This window comes from Chondrus crispus, genomic scaffold (genome assembly GCF_000350225.1).
Source record: "Chondrus crispus Stackhouse genomic scaffold, scaffold_19, whole genome shotgun sequence".
Taxonomy (NCBI): domain Eukaryota; phylum Rhodophyta; class Florideophyceae; order Gigartinales; family Gigartinaceae; genus Chondrus; species Chondrus crispus.
The window spans coordinates 116,562-133,859 of NW_005179080.1; the positions used below are offsets into that span (position 1 = coordinate 116,562).

General features: G+C 50.5%; 2 protein-coding genes across 2 annotated transcripts; one reads left to right on the forward strand and one right to left on the reverse strand.

The window, feature by feature from the left end:
- The first annotated feature begins 12,814 nt into the window (after window positions 1-12,814).
- On the forward strand, window positions 12,815-13,990 carry CHC_T00003405001 (hypothetical protein). The gene has a single exon (XM_005715108.1). The coding sequence runs from the start codon at window positions 12,815-12,817 to the stop codon at window positions 13,988-13,990; it is 1,176 nt and encodes a 391-aa protein (XP_005715165.1).
- Window positions 13,991-14,873: 883 nt separating this feature from the next.
- CHC_T00003406001 (hypothetical protein) lies at window positions 14,874-15,929 on the reverse strand. The gene has a single exon (XM_005715109.1). It carries the CDS (start codon window positions 15,927-15,929, stop codon window positions 14,874-14,876), a length of 1,056 nt encoding a protein of 351 aa, XP_005715166.1.
- Window positions 15,930-17,298: the final 1,369 nt, after the last annotated feature.

Sequence of the window (17,298 nt, forward strand, 5' to 3'; positions counted from 1 at the left end):
GCCATGTCCACCGCGTGGCAGAACAAGGCCCGATCCGACGGAGAAGCCTGCGACTGGGAAGCCATTTTGCTTCTATTCTGTCAAAGACGGCGAAGACCAGGTTGGACGACGAAGGTAGATCAGTGGCAGTCTGAAGTCGATCTGCGACTTCCTTGTTCACTTGTTCGGGTCCGACCCTTGGCGCCTGCAGCCCTTGCAGGTAGCTTCTTTGGAGTCCGACTCCCGACGCCTGCAGCCCCTGCAGGTGGTTGAGGTCCGACTTCTGACGCCCGGATACCATCCTGCTCAGGATACGATTTCTGCGTTCTACCCTTCTCTGGGTTCTCAGAGAAAGGCGCTTTCTGATCCTTACGAGACGTCCTTAGAGAGGCTGTACAGTAAACTGCACGACAGCCTTTAACCTCAGACTGGTCTCTTGCAGGAACGTAGCACGACACCGTTTTAAAGCCTCACTACCACTGGCAAGGCCCCAATCCAAACAATGCCACTGAAACACAGTTCGCCACTCGCTACCGAGCCAACAGCAATCAGTAGAAAAACAGTGAGGAAAAAGAGCGTTTGTGCTCCTAGCTCGCCACCCTTCCCGTCCACCTCAGACCCTGGCCACTCTACCAGCTCTTTCGAGCGGCACTGTTATCCGCCTCAAAGAGACCGGTGGGGGAGCGACGAGTCAAGCAAGAGATCTTGGTACACAGGCAACGCACCCTACAGGTGTAATAACTCAGTGCCAGAGCACGTTCAGATACCTGGCACTCCAGCCCACATGTATTGAACACAGACAAATTGTACCTGGCACTCTAGCCCACAGGTACTTCAACAGACAACCATTAACTGGCACTCCAGCCCACAGGTACTTAAACAGAGACCATAACTAAATTGAGTTTTGCTCGATTGCGCAATGTGGCAAAAAACCCGTCTCACAGCTGCTACACTGTAAGGCTGATTAGATAGCTTGATAGGTGCTCGTCGGGAGCACCCCTTTAAAATGAAACTCGGATTGGACACCTACTCACCGATGTCCGAAGGCACCCCCCGATGGGCGTGGGAGACAGCCTGTCCGAAGTGAACACTAGATCGGTTAGTTCGTTCTGAGGAAATGCTTCTCGTTGATATTTTGTTGATGTTCGGTTGATAATGGGTAAGGCTAATCCTCTAAGCCCACACGAACCCAGCCTTTTATAGAGTTCTAAAATCTAAGTTGGTGCAGGAAACCGTGGCTCAGTAGCTCGGGTGAAAATCTATACAGCTCAGCAAAATACACAACTACAAATAAAACTACGTGTTAGGCAGTGGTTACACTAAATGTAACCATTACAGCAAGGATACTGTGCGCTGTATGCGTTGGCGAATTAAAGTTGTAACCCGCGTGCGGGCTGACGGCAAAGTACAGCGCAGTACAACGCCGTTGTTTACACGTCCTCGACAGTTCCCGATAATTCTAGATTACACGGGAAAGGCCTTACACTTCATAGTTTTACATCTGCCGTGTTCTGTTTCTCGTCTGCTCTCGGAATGGCTCGAAATAGGCTCGCTTTGCCCGACGAAGCCCCTCGCTCGCCGCAACGACACCTGCCCTTTCCGCTAAAGCCTGCACCCCCCCAAGTAACTTCGCAACATCGGACAGTGGCGGTAGTTTCTCATTGAGAATTCGTACAGAATTCTTACGGATCTTTTGAATTGTTCGCGGATTGCATCCGAAACGAGTTGCTGCATCACTCACAGTGAACCCATTACAGAGCTGGTGAATAATATCTGCTTTTTCGGAGAGAGTCAATCTTTTGGGCATGCTTTTGACAGCGGGTGCGGAGTTCAACGTCATTGCGCGCAATGTGGACGGCTGCGGGGCGGGATGAAGAAGAGATTATACTCGTGCTCTTGGAGCATGAACAATTTAAGGGGGGACAGTGGCGCCCGCGCCGGTCTGAATAGGTACATGTGTACACGTCTGAAAAGCCGTGACATCGTCAAAAAAGCGAACTATTGGCGTAACGAACTATTCAAATGCGAACTATTGAGGAGCGCCCCCCTGTATGGAGAATGTGCAAGTCAAGAAAACATGATTCGAAAAGTGTCCTCATGGGAAAGCAACGGTCTGATCTCAGACCGTTAAATACTGTGATCAGTGTCTCTCAAGAGACACTGATCACAGTATTTAACGTAGAAACACAAAGTAGTATGGATTCAAAATTGATTTAGTCCGGTGTAGATGTGTGGAGAAGCTTCGTGTGTGGAAATTATCAGCTGAAAGTGACGGTTACTGTCCGCCAAGTGCATCCGAATCGTTGAAAAAGGTGCATTAAATATGGACAGAATTTAATTGACCTCATCTGTCAACCTACAGTGCCTCTCTCAACGACTCTACTGATAATGCAATAACTCGTATTTATCAGCAAAGGAATCGCAAAGAAGAGAGTAAAACGAGAGGATGAAACGCGCGGGAGTAGTAGTATAAATAGTCGGAAGCCCGGGCAGAATAGCTGCTTGGGGAAAGCAAAAAGGACGAAACCAGCACAGTAAATTGACGCGAACATTCTCGCCCGGTCCTGTCCGTTAAAACTTACTGTTTTTTCTACTTTTGCGACAGTGTAGACTTTACGCTCAACTGGTTTCTTCCACAAGAAAAACGACAACCTCAGCCTTTCAAGTTCAAGATTTTTTTGTCTTTTCGAGAGTGGTCTTCTTATCTCTTTTTTGATATTAACACACTACGTTTTATCAAAAAAGATGTAAATCCGCCTTTCTCTTTAGGATAACTCTCATCGGAAATAATAAAAAGAGTAAGGTCTTTGTTTTTCCGCTGCCTCTAAAATAAGAACCTAGTTGCCGAACTAATTTCTATTCTAGTGGTATTCAAACCGAATTCAGACAAGGACCTTGGGGCACCGCAAGCCCCTGAAGAGCAGTCAGAATAAATCTCTCAGCCACGCGCACGGCCTCGACCATGCACGCCAGTGGTAAACTGAGAAAGCGACGGGGAGGACTCCATCGCCGTTTTGGACCTCGTCGAAGAAGAGGCTACCCCGGCGGACCAACCCCGCTCGGAAGAAAAGATTTACGAGAAGACAACACGTGTACAGAATCTACACGCAAATAGTTCTGGACACGTGGACAGCGCGTCACGGGTTCTTCACCGAATTAAGGCCCGGACTACAGTACCAAAAAGTAATTTGCCGGTTCTACCGGAAGGCGTGAACAGGACACTACATCGTGTGGACACCTCATGAATCGGGAAAAAGCCTGCTCCTGCGCCCCTGCTCACGTGCCAGGTGTGCCAAGTCACGTTGACTGGCAGGCATCAGCTCCGCCAACACAGGGGTGGGAAGAAGCACCGCGCACGCGAGGCTCGCCATCAGCGCGAGGCCGAGGACTTCTACTGTGACATTTGTGCGCGTTTCTTTCCCTCCGCGCACGACCTCGACAACCACCTCATCGGCTCTATTCACCGCCGCCGCGCCCAATTCTTGCGCGAACGCCAACTCACACGCCAAATTTAGAAAAGTAGCAAAAACAATTGTTTGGAATCTTTTTCAAATTTATCATTCTCTAATTCGAAACAATTTTTTGAACATTTCAGAAGCTATTTTGCCACTATCAAGAGACCAATTTCAATTGTTTGCATCTTTCCAAAATTAGTACACAACACATATTACACAGTTGACACAAACCCAATTGCGATACGAGTGACACACTTCACTAGGTGTGAAAGTTGCACACGTGTGTACTATTGTACTACTTGTAAACTCTGGACACCCGTACAGGTATTCAGCGTGAAAATAGTGTGAGCTATAAATGGGAAAATTTTAAGCATAATACTAAGGTGGCAGAGCGACTTTCGTATCCAAGACTGAAGTAACTTTTCTAAATATTTTTCAAAGACTGTAACGCGCCTAGAAAAATGGCGAGCGTTGTTGATCAGTCTGCTCTATCAAGCGTTACCAAGTAACTTAAATCGTATACACCACCATCTTCAATTCATCATGATATTATATCAGTTCTTACGCTACACACTACTCGCGAAAGATCCGATAATAATCTGGACACAGAACTGGTAGAAAGATTACGTGAAGACCTCCCTGTTGAAACTCTATACTCCTTAGAAGTACTGAAGGGCATCACGTTCGTTTTCAGAATCATCCGTGACTTCTTACGTGCAGAAGGTGTAGAGAATATCAGACATCCCGCAACTGACCGCATCTCATGGGGATTAGTAAAAATGTTATACTCAGACTCGGACGACATCGATTTTGCTTACAAAAGGCTTGTTCAACACAAGAAAAGTAGCGGAGCATGTATGCCTACTAACAAGGAAATTGAACGTCAAGCCGGCCCACCAGTACAAGGTTATCCCCCTGTGAGACGTGACTCCGAAGCAAGAGCCGCTCACAACATGGCATTGCGATTCAAGAATCAGGATAAATTCACCGAAAAACTGGGTGAGGACCTCACCGAACACATCAATAACTACATTGATGCCGCCCAGGACTACAACCTTGACCAAACCAACAAACTTGCCTTTTTCCACAACATATTCGATGGAGAAGCTAAGCGATTCTATCGAGAGAAGGTGAGGGACAGGTGTGGAAATTTTGGTCAGGCATGCCAAGTTATGCGAGACGAGTACAACAGCATAACTCGGCAGAACAGAATCAGGAAGTACCTCCAGAGCCTGAGAATTCAATCTTTGATGCATGCCAAGAAGCTCAACACCGCAGAAGCTTTGGAAGAGTTACGTGAGATCATCACACGTTTTGCTCCTCAAGGACCACGGACTCACCGTTCCGAGGAAGACAAGGTGGAATACCTTTACAAGGCTGTCGTTGGTGCCCCGCGGGCCAAGTCAGCCCTTGCGAACTCGCAGTCCACATCTAATCCTTGGGACTTCCAACATCTGTATACGGCACTCGACGCCGCCTGGCTTCAAGACCAGGAAGAGCAAGAAGGTACAAAGGAAGATATGAACATCGGTCAATCTTCCCTACATAAAGAGATAAAATATTCATCCAAATATACTCCTGATATTTACTACGAAGGTCAGAAATATTACGGACGACCGAAGAAACCAGGATCACGCTCATCTGCTCCATTCAGGCCCCCTCAAGACAGCACGAAAGCTGGTCAAAATGGGTTAGACCGTTATGGCAACCCCAGGCTATGCAACAATTGTCAGGATCCCAATCATTTCATCAAGGACTGCCCCAAACCTGGCAACGTGATGCGAAATATCTCATTGCAAGTCAGGAGATATCCGAAGAGAAGCCATCAAATCCTCTTCGAACTCTGTCAACAAGGAAGATGCTTTGTTCTCCACAGACGAAGAAGACCCTTCTGCTACCCTTACAGGGAACAACTTCAAGCAGGAGGACACTACCTCATCTGAGGATGAGATGCATGAACATCCAGATAAAAGAGGACAGGTATTCTACGTTACTGGTTCTGAGAATCGGGGCATTGCATCAGTCCTTGATCCAGAGAATTTTTGAGGAGAGGCAGTCTACTTTACCGTCGTAGTTTGAAGTCGAAAGAAAATAAATCACGCCACGAGACTGCCCTCAAGAAAAAACGGTCCCGGTACAAAATCTCGCGTAGGTCAAGAACAGCCCATGACATACAAAGAAACCGGCGTCTCAGAAAATCCTCCAGCGATGCAATGCCCAATTCTGTGTTAAACTCTCGTCGAGGTCTTTCACAGATGACAATCAATTTAGATGAACGCAGAAAAGACTGGCAGGGAGCTTGCATCGACACTGGATCACAACGAACTGTTATCGGACTACTCCAAGCCAAAGAATACTGCAGATTTGTTGGATGTAAGTTCAAACTAAAAGCGAACTTCAACCAGTACAGATTTGGTGTTGATGTACAGAAGTCAATTGGATCAATCTTAATTCGATTAACGTTTCTCAAGGACGGATTCGTTCCAATTGAGGTTGACGTAGTTCGAGGGAATGTAGCTTTTCTTTTGGGATTGGACTTGCTCGATAAACTTCAACTATACCTGGATACGACAAGAAATGTACTAATCAGCTCTCCGGGAAACATTTCTGTCCCAGTGGTGAGGAAGTTTGGAAATGTCTACCTAGAATGGAAACGGGAAGAGGCAGTGGTAATCTCAAAGAGGGAACTGGTCAAGCTTCATAGAAGTTTTCGACACCCAACGGACACGAAACTTCTGAATCTCATCAAAAAAGCTCGGCCGCACGAGGCCACCGGGGCCACCACAAAAGTCTTGAAAGAGATTTCTAAGTCATGCAATACCTGTAGAAGGCTTGGATCACAACCAACTAGATTCAAGACCGCGATACGCACACTACAAGAAGTTAGGTTCGGTGAAGAAATATCATTGGATCTGATGTTTATTGAAGGAAAAGCAATTCTGCATATTGTCGACACTGCAACTCGTTTCAGCTCCGCCATATTTTTAGACTCTCCGGTCACAATTACGGACAATCAGTCAACGGAATATGGCTTACTTTCCTTGAAGCGTGGTGCACTCTCTATACAGGATTCCCTAACCGCGTCAGAACTGATGCGGGATCCGTTTTCACTTAGCCTAGGTGGAAGGAAATGGCCGAAAGCGATGAGATAGAACTTCGAATTTCAGGAGTTGAAGCTCACAACTCATTAGGCATTGGAGAAAGACTACATGCACCCCTCCGAAGAATATATCGAAAGATAATATTCGACTTTCCTCAAATTGACCGCAACATTGCGTTGAAACTGTCAACCAAAGCCATGAACGATACCAACGGAGATAACGGACTGGTTCCCTCACTAGTCGTATTCGGGATAATACCAAGATTCCCAATTATTAGCTCAGATATACCCGCTCAGAAAGAAAGAATGCTTGCACTTTCAAAGGCACAAATGGAATGAATGCTGTAGTAGCAGAGAGGCGCATTCTTGCTGCTCTTACCAGAAGCATCCCAACCGCAACTGACTTCGTATTTGGAATAGGTCAAGAAGTTCTTGTGCATCAAGAAAGAAGTAAAGAATGGATTGGACCTGCTACCATCACAGGTATAAGGGACAAAATAGTTGATGTCAACAGCAACGACGGGCAATGGCATAAGACCATGAACATGCAACAAGTTAAGCCTTATGTTCGAGAATGCTCTGAACCAACAGACACGCTTTCTCGGGACGAGTTCCTGACTACGATGCTGGAGCCGTTTAAGTCAGTAAACAGACCCAAGCCCTCCATTTTTGATGTAGAACTCACTGAAGTGATCAAACCTGGTGACCCCAGATCGACAGATGAAAGATTCAGAGCCGCAAAGAAAAAGGAGCTGAAAGATTGATTGAAAAAGGAACTTGGAAACTTGTCTGCAAGTCAGAAGTGCCTAAGAACGCAAATATTCTCGATGGTAGATTTGTACAAGCAATAAAGGATGAAAAGACTAACGAAGAAGTATGGAAAGCCTGATTTGTAGTTCAAGGATATACGGATAAACTCAAAACATCCCTCGTGCACGATACGGCCACACCAAGGCAACATTCCACTCGCGTTTTGATAGGACTGGCAGCAATATGTGGGTTCCGACTGTTCTCAACAGATGTAACACAAGCATACCTGCAAAGAGCGGAAAAATTAATGAGAGAAGTTTACATCAAACCGACTGGAGAATTTGAACAAAATCAGGACAAGCTCTTGAAACTGATTAAACCATTATACGGTCTTGCAGATAGCGGTGACTATTGGGGCCGTACCATCAGTAATCACTTAAACAAAACTTGAACATGACCGGAACAACAGGAGATAGGGCATTTTTCTTCAAATGCATCCGAGGAAAGCTTGATGGCATCACTCGCTTGGTAGGCTCAGTAACCTTCACCTCTTCGAAAGCCTACATACGTACACACACAGGCCAATGCGTAGGAACAGCCCGATGGAACCCCCGCCTGCAGTCGTATGCCTGGACCCCGCCCTCCAACCGGTCCGCGTCCACCCTCACAAGAGGAGCTCGTACCAAACCAAACTCCAAATCCCCCACCCCAAAACACCGCCCCGCTACCAAACCTAACAGCCATCCTCCTCGAAACCCACAAGCATCGACACCTTCCCTCCCTCGACCATCTACCAGGCCTCCAGCCACCTCAACGCACACACCCCCACCCCGCCTCATCCAACAATTCACCCCAATGCGCTCACCATGGAAATGCCAACCCACCACATTGACCAAAACCTTCTACCATTGGCACCTCGCACTGAACCACGCCGCCCCCAGAGCCATCCAGTCAATGGCCAGATCTGGCACCCTCCCACTCCTGCCCAAACCCCTACGCCAAACCCCTCCATATCGTGCAGCGCCCGCGCCCACGCCAAACAGAAACCCTCAGCGCACCCCTAACCACCCACAACCAATACCGCGTCGGAGCCTACATCAGCTCTGACACTTGCGGCCCCATCTCTCCAACCTCCAGCCAAGGGCACAGTCACATCCTGACCTTTGTGGTTGCGGCCTCCAGACATCTCACTCTCTTCTTCCTCAAGCACCGCCGCGAAGTCTTCTCACACCTCGACACGTACATACGATCTCTCCACGCACAAGGATTTTCCCCCCACACTCTCCGCTCAGACAACGATCTCGAGTACACTTCCCGCCAATCTAAACACATATACGACCAGGCCGGGATTAGCCATGTCACAACTACACCCTGTCGTGCACTGAGGCCACGTGTGGCAGCCTCAGGCAGAGCACGCGTGTTCGGGACGCCGGGGAGTGGGAAACGGGAGACCACCCGGTGATAACCCGCACCGGGGTCCGGGCGCGCGTGCGCGGTAGGTAGACAAAGGTAGGAACAGACGAACACAGAGCGAAGCGAGCGTTGTAAGGGGAGCGGAGTGGCAACGGACGCGCGTAGGGGGCGGTAGTATCCTCGGTAGCAGCGCGCGGTAGAAAGAAGTGGGGATTCAAGAGAATAGATGGGCTCGCGTGGTGTCGCACAGGGAGTGCGAGGACCGGCGCGAGGCTACTACCGAGAATCCAGAAACATGAGAAAGAACCCAAGGCTTCGTGCCTCTTTACTTAGGGTGGAGCGTCGACTATATGGTCGTCGACGCCGTAAAAATAATAGCTTAAAATACGGTAATAATACCGGCGTACCAGCTTATATGCTGTACTGTACGCAATACCCCTTGTACCGGGTTATGATACACGATTACACGTGCTGATCATACACGAATACACATGGTGATAATACACGTTTACACGTGGGTGATGAGCTGTCAGTACTTTGACAGAGCTTACACCAGGCCGTGTCTGAGGGAGAAATACACGTGTACACGTGGGATAACTTGCGTGTGCCTCGATATTGAGGGAGGCATGTTAGTGCACTACACACCCCACCAACCACAAGAACACTCCCTCGCCGAACGCGTGAATCAAACCCTCCTCAACACTGCCGGAGCCTATTCAAATACAACATCATGCGTCACAGAGCTCACGGCATGAGCCCACATGAAAAATTGCACAACCGTAAGCCTCACCTCCAGAAAATATTCGCCTTCGGTCAACTAGGCACCATACCGTCACTTGCACCAAAACAAAACCTGCACTTACGCTGCATACCAGTCAGGTATTTGTACGGAGCATCTGCGCAGCTCATCATAGTGCAACACCTGCAATCTCAAACATACCATACGGCTCGTACAACAGACTTCGTACCGTACGACAGAACAAGAGACCCCAGTGCAACCATTCTACAGGCTCGCGTAACCCACAATCCAACAGCCATTCCCCGCTCCATCACAGCCAGCACACCTCCACCAAACTCCCTCCAAGCAGCTCACCGATACCTCGATGCAGCAGAATGGCAAAAAGCCCACGACAGCGAGCTTCGCACCCTCGACCAAGAAAATGTCATCAGATGGATCCCATCCAACTCAATCCCACCCAGCACACCTCTCATACCCCTCAAAATAACCTACCGCTACAAACGCAAACCAGATGGTTCTATTCTCCAACACAAAGCCCGCTGCACCCTCCGCGGCGACCGCATGCGCCCCCACGTGCACTTCGACCCACACAAATCTGCAACCTTCATGGCTGACCGCACCACAGTACGCATGCTCCTCGCGATAGCCGCCTCTCTCCATTGGCCAGTCAGCCATTTTGACATCACCGCTGCCTATCTACACGAGAAGTACCCACCGCAATACGAAGTGTTCGTACGACAGACGCCGCTATTCGATGACACGCTTGCACACCCAAACAGCAAGGGCACCTCCAAGGCAACCTCTACGGATCACCACCTGCCGCCAATATTTACTTCTCAGCAGTCGCCGCGTTTCTCAAAAATAACGGCTATAGCCAATCATCTGTCGACCCTTGTCTTTTCTCTGCCACCAAAGACACCCCAATCCACGTCGCAATCAGCATGGACGACTTCCTAGTCACAGCTCCATACCCACAAGCCATCACCTCCCTTTTTTCACTCCTGGCCATCAAATACAAAATCAAGAACCTTGGTTTCCCCACCTCGTACCTGCAATGGCACATCACCCGCCTCCGCAACGGATCCATCCACATATCCCAAGGCCACACAGTCTGACAAGTCCTCTCAAAACACCACATGACTGATTGCAACCCAAAACCAACCCCTTCCCCCCCGAAAGTCAACACCGCACATGACGCAACCACCCCACTCTTACCAGCACCGCAATCCTCACATTTCCGCCGAATCCTAGGCGACCTCCGATATCTCGCAGACAGTACCCGCTTCGACATCCACCCAACCGTAAACAGACTGGCTGCCCACATGAACCAGCCACACGAAGCCCATTGGAGCCAGCTCAAGTGGCTGCTAAGATATCTCAAGTCCGCCCCAGACCTCGGCATCCTCTTCTCCACATCTCCGGCACAAGCACTTCTGTCCGCTTACACAGATGCCGATTTCGCCAACGCCAAAAACCGCCAATCCACATCAGGCATCGTCCACAACATACACGCCGCGCCCAACTCCTGGACCTCATCCATCCAAGACACTGTCGCGCTGTCCACATGCGCAGACGAATATCTCGCGGCAACATTAGCGACGCAACAAACCAACTGGCTCTGTCGACTCCTAAGCGATTTTCACGGAACCCCAAAGAAGCCTGTGAAACTCCGTATCGACAACCAAGCTGCACTACGCATCACCCTTCAGTCTGCACCCACCAAGCGCAGCAAACTCATCGATATCAAGCATCACTACCTACACGATCACATCGAAAAGCGTCTAATCACCACCCATCATATACCCTCCAACGACAACCCCGCCTACCTGTTCACCAAACCACTTGGAAAATTACGCTTCCACCAACTCGTGACCTCCCTTTCCCTCACGGACAAAACACACCCCTCCATCACTCCCTCCTCGCAGTGTCACCCGGGACTGAGAGATCGCACAGTTTCTGACACTGCTCGTCACTCTTGACAGATCCCACAGTCCAGAGTCGCATTACAGTGCAGAGAACTGTATATGTAGGCGTAGGACGGAGCGACGACGAGTAAACGGAGGTACCAGTTTCTTGATCGAGAACATAACATAGCCGATTGCTTGACGAAGGTCTAATGGTAACGATGCCCTTGTCAAAACGTTGAAATATGCAAAAATCAATCATCCCGTGGATCATTGGATTGACAGAGGCCACACTGAGGATATGTCACGTCACAAGTAGAGGGAGTATGGAAACTATCAGCTGACGGTGACGGTTACTGTCCGCCAAGTGCATCCGAATCGTTGAAGAAGGTGCATTAAATATGGACAGAATTTAATTGATCTCATCTGCCAACCTACAGTGCCTCTCTCAACGACTCTACTGATAATGCAATAACTCGTAATTATCAGCAAAGGAATCGCAAAGAAGAGAGTAAAGCGGGAGGATGAGACGCGCGGGAGTAGTAGTATAAATAGTCGGAAGCCCGGGCAGAATAGCTGCTTGGGGCAAGCAAAAAGGACGAAACCAGCACAGTAAATTGACGCGAACATTCTCGCCCGGTCCTGCCGGTTAACACTTACTGTTTTTTCTACCTTTGCGACATCGTGCTTTACCCTTTGAATGGTCGACTTTATGGAGAAAGTACCCTTCGAAGGGTACAACTACAGTAGTAGTGCTTTGGTGCTTTGGTGGGCAACTCGTATGCGGGAAGAGCGACAGTGGCGCGTGTGTGGGGCAAGGCTGGAGGGCCAATCGGTACAGTACTCAGCACGGCAGGCACCGTGCAGTGGAGGACGGAGAGGAGAGGACGATGTGTCGGATGGACGGCGGTAAGTCTTTCGCTTGTACGACACGTTCCTTGTTGGGGCGAAAACGGGGTACGCCGTCCCGTGTCTTACCCGTGTGTGTGTTTTTTGTGATGTCTCTCCCCTCGGCCGTACAGGACGACCGAAAACCACCGCATTTATACTCTTTTTGCGCACGGTCTACAATTACTAACTTAAACTTCCAATTACCTACACCGGTCCCAACCATGTGTCACACAACCCCCCCACTTAGGCGGGGCCACGGGCCCCGGCCACTCAGATTTTGCCTTTGACTTTGATTTTTCTTCACCCTCCAGCCTATATCAACACAGACCTGGGGCTCGGACCCCCCTTCCCTTCTTGTGGTATCTGCCGTCACTCTCCGTTCGCCTTTCTCGCTCCATCCCAGCCTCGTTCTAGCTCTTCCGGCCTCCTGCTTCCTGCGCCGCTTAGCTCTCGCGGCTCTTCCGCGTTGCCTCCTTGGTCCTCGTCGTAGCTTAGACTTCCTGTTTCCCACCAAATCGAGAGGCACGCAGGTGGGGTTTCAGTCCCCGCGTGCCCTCTTTGGCCCCCCTCATAGCGTAATACGATGGCGAGGACCAAGCAGACAGCGGCGAAGAGCACGGGAGGTAAGCGTCCGCGGAAGCAGCTCGCTCTGAAAGCTGCACGCTTCGCCAGCGGCGGCCACTTAATGTTCGAGCTCTCATCTCGAACAGATGTGACCAAGGTTTCCAAGACGGGCTCCATATTCCACGTTTGGGTGGCCAGCAGGCATCGCCGTTACGCCGTAACAGAACAAGAGTTCAAAAGCCTTCTAGGAGATCATATTACCGCCCTGCTCCATCGCAAGCAAGATGAAGAGGTTTCTCTCGAAGAGATATGGCGTCTTGGTCTCACAGAGTCGTTGTCAGACACAAACCAGTACTGTATTATAGGCGACGGTGAGTGGAATATTGAGTCCATCTATCTCGACGTTGACAACACGTACTATGGCGTCGACGCCGCAACCAACCTTCCTCACCGTATTTTGCTCTACACTCTAGCAATTTCCGGAACCGGGAATAGTACAACTCACAAGATTGTTGACGATCTCTTCCAGTTTGGTGGGAGAGACCGAATTAGTGGCTTCTTAAGTATTGACCGTTTTTGCACCGATCAAAAGGGCAGGAGTCTGAAGATGATCCATGGTCGTTCCAGGGCGGTCAATCCTCGGACTCTGATCTACCGCGTTTCCACACACGGGACCGTGCGGTTCCGAGATAATAGTGACATGTGCATCTCCGCCGCCGTTTGCCACGGTCTCCAACTACTAGGGTCCCCGAACCTTGCCGTCAAGTACTGGGATCTTTTAGTCCGCAACAGCCTCCTCTTTGAGAGGACCGGCTCTCCGTCGCTTCGAATCCGAGATTTCCATGACGCTGCAAAACACCTTAATCAAGATGAAGTCACTCTCCGCGGGTCGGGTCCTCGTAGTCCATCTCTCGGACTCCTCTTGAGGCTCGACCCGGGTGTCTATGTCGCGACTTTAGAAGACTTGCCCCACATAATGCACAGAATCTGCGTCTCGACCATACATTCCATTGTACTTGATTGTATGGAGGGGTTTCCGCTTCGGTTCTGTGCCGGCGAGGTCAAACCATGCGTTGGAGCCGACGGGATCTTCGTTGGCGTCTCCGAACTGCGCCAAGACAAATTCATTGTCGCTTGTCGTAGACGAGCCAGGTACAGCCTCAGAGTCGGAGGTGAAATCCTCACTATCAGTTGAGGCTGTACTCCGTGAAACGTGTTCTACATCCATGTTGAGGCCTAGTCTGGTGGTATTCTCACCTACTGTCATCTGCACATGTTGCTTACCAAGATCGATGCATGCCTGTAGTCCCTAAAGGGTCGGAAGCCCTATGATCAGGTCGAACGGCGATCCTTCCACGACTAGGAAGTCCAACTTCACGATAAGTTCACCGAACGATGCTGGTATCTGATGAAGCGATCCCAGGCAGGGCGCATTAGCACCATCTGCCACCGTGATATGCTTCTCAGTCGGTTGCGGGGAGAGGCAAAGCTTAAACGCCAACTTTGGCGAGATTATGTTCGGTACGGCCGCAGAATCTAACAGGGCTTGAGCTTCCGTCCCATAAACCCTCACAGTTACCAGCCGCAGCCTTCGAGACTTCGTATCGGCGTGACCTGCGAAAGCACGACCACGGACTCTTTGTTTCGCAAACAAGCGGCGTATCTCCTTCTTCGCCACTTCCGCATCGCCGGGAACAAGCTGTCCGAAAGTGAGTCCGGAAGATGCGTTTGCAAGCTCCGAAACGACATTATACTTCCTCACATACTCCTGGAAGGATGTTTTTCTGGTCACTTTCTTCGCTTTCTTCCTCTGGTGGGACCTCCTTGGCCCCGCCTGAAGTGGCAGAGCCCTCTTTTGCATCTCGAATGGTACAGGCGGGTTCAGAAGCCTGGGAATGGACACCTCCTCCCGCGTTTTGTGCTGCTTGGGAAGAGGTTCCCGGTCTGCGTTTCTCTTAGTGACGGCCACGATTTCTCCGTCGTTCGCCTCGTCAATATAAGTGACCTGGGCATTCCCTGCACCTTCTATCGCAGATGCTGTGAACTGAGTCGTGGCCCCTGCCCTCGACAGTGCCGTTCTAAAATGCTTTGACCTCGCCGGCACAGAACCGAAGCGGAAACCCCTCCATACAATCAAGTACAATGGAATGTATGGTCGAGACGCAGATTCTGTGCATTATGTGGGGCAAGTCTTCTAAAGTCGCGACATAGACACCCGGGTCGAGCCTCAAGAGGAGTCCGAGAGATGGACTACGAGGACCCGACCCGCGGAGAGTGACTTCATCTTGATTAAGGTGTTTTGCAGCGTCATGGAAATCTCGGATTCGAAGCGACGGAGAGCCGGTCCTCTCAAAGAGGAGGCTGTTGCGGACTAAAAGATCCCAGTACTTGACGGCAAGGTTCGGGGACCCTAGTAGTTGGAGACCGTGGCAAACGGCGGCGGAGATGCACATGTCACTATTATCTCGGAACCGCACGGTCCCGTGTGTGGAAACGCGGTAGATCAGAGTCCGAGGATTGACCGCCCTGGAACGACCATGGATCATCTTCAGACTCCTGCCCTTTTGATCGGTGCAAAAACGGTCAATACTTAAGAAGCCACTAATTCGGTCTCTCCCACCAAACTGGAAGAGATCGTCAACAATCTTGTGAGTTGTACTATTCCCGGTTCCGGAAATTGCTAGAGTGTAGAGCAAAATACGGTGAGGAAGGTTGGTTGCGGCGTCGACGCCATAGTACGTGTTGTCAACGTCGAGATAGATGGACTCAATATTCCACTCACCGTCGCCTATAATACAGTACTGGTTTGTGTCTGACAACGACTCTGTGAGACCAAGACGCCATATCTCTTCGAGAGAAACCTCTTCATCTTGCTTGCGATGGAGCAGGGCGGTAATATGATCTCCTAGAAGGCTTTTGAACTCTTGTTCTGTTACGGCGTAACGGCGATGCCTGCTGGCCACCCAAACGTGGAATATGGAGCCCGTCTTGGAAACCTTGGTCACATCTGTTCGAGATGAGAGCTCGAACATTAAGTGGCCGCCGCTGGCGAAGCGTGCAGCTTTCAGAGCGAGCTGCTTCCGCGGACGCTTACCTCCCGTGCTCTTCGCCGCTGTCTGCTTGGTCCTCGCCATCGTATTACGCTATGAGGGGGGCCAAAGAGGGCACGCGGGGACTGAAACCCCACCTGCGTGCCTCTCGATTTGGTGGGAAACAGGAAGTCTAAGCTACGACGAGGACCAAGGAGGCAACGCGGAAGAGCCGCGAGAGCTAAGCGGCGCAGGAAGCAGGAGGCCGGAAGAGCTAGAACGAGGCTGGGATGGAGCGAGAAAGGCGAACGGAGAGTGACGGCAGATACCACAAGAAGGGAAGGGGGGTCCGAGCCCCAGGTCTGTGTTGATATAGGCTGGAGGGTGAAGAAAAATCAAAGTCAAAGGCAAAATCTGAGTGGCCGGGGCCCGTGGCCCCGCCTAAGTGGGGGGGTTGTGTGACACGTGGTTGGGACCGGTGTAAGTAATTGGAAGTTTAAGTTAGTAATTGTAGACCGTGCGCAAAAAGAGTATAAATGCGGTGGTTTTCGGTCGTCCTGTACGGCCGAGGGGAGAGACATCACAAAAAAACACACACACGGGTAAGACACGGGACGGCGTACCCCGTTTTCGCCCCAACATTCCTCATCATTTGCGAGAAAATAGGCACGGGTACAGTACAGTACCGTTGTAAGAGGCGAATCGCTTGCCTCTTGTGGACAGTTGTCCTAATATGAGAGGGATGTTCCGACAGACACTGGAGACACCAGTGTATAACTTTACATATGTACAACTCTTTTATCCTCATATAAGCCCTAATATGAGGACAAAAGCTATTTTATGTTTTCGAGGAGATGCCACGTGCCGCGGGTGTGAACCAAAACGGCATTCCAAGCGTGACGCAGTGGGCCATCCGGCGCGTCAGAAGCGGCGCCCCACAAGCATTGCGAAGCGCCAGCACGACCTGTGCGCAGCGGGTGCGGAGGGAGTGGCTGTTGATTTCTCCGCCGACAGCAGCGACGCGCGACAGCACGCAGAAACGCCCCAGGTGGCGTGGGGTGGCGGGGCAGCGCGCTGTTCCTAAAAGACGGGGCCCGTCGCGCGTGGCCCCTCCGCTGCGCGCCCGGATCCCGGATCAGAATTAAATTAAAAACGAGCCGCAGATCCGCGCTGATGTCGTGCTCGCCCCCGCAGTACAACTTGTACCTCCGCCTCCCCTGCCCTCCCCTCCGAGTGCAAGAAGGAGAGTCACGTGACCAGCCCTAATGGCTCGTATTGTATGTAGTTCGAAGAGTATAAGTAGCGCCAATAGTTGGCGACCAAGAGTAAAATGGCATCAACTTCTTTTCCCGTCAACCACCAGCAACCTTCAACCATCCTTCTTCCCTCTGCCCCGCTGACCTTTCTATAGGTTATGGGCCCAGTGCCACGCTGATCGTCGTCTTCGTTTTGGTTCAAGTTCGAGTTTCGCCGT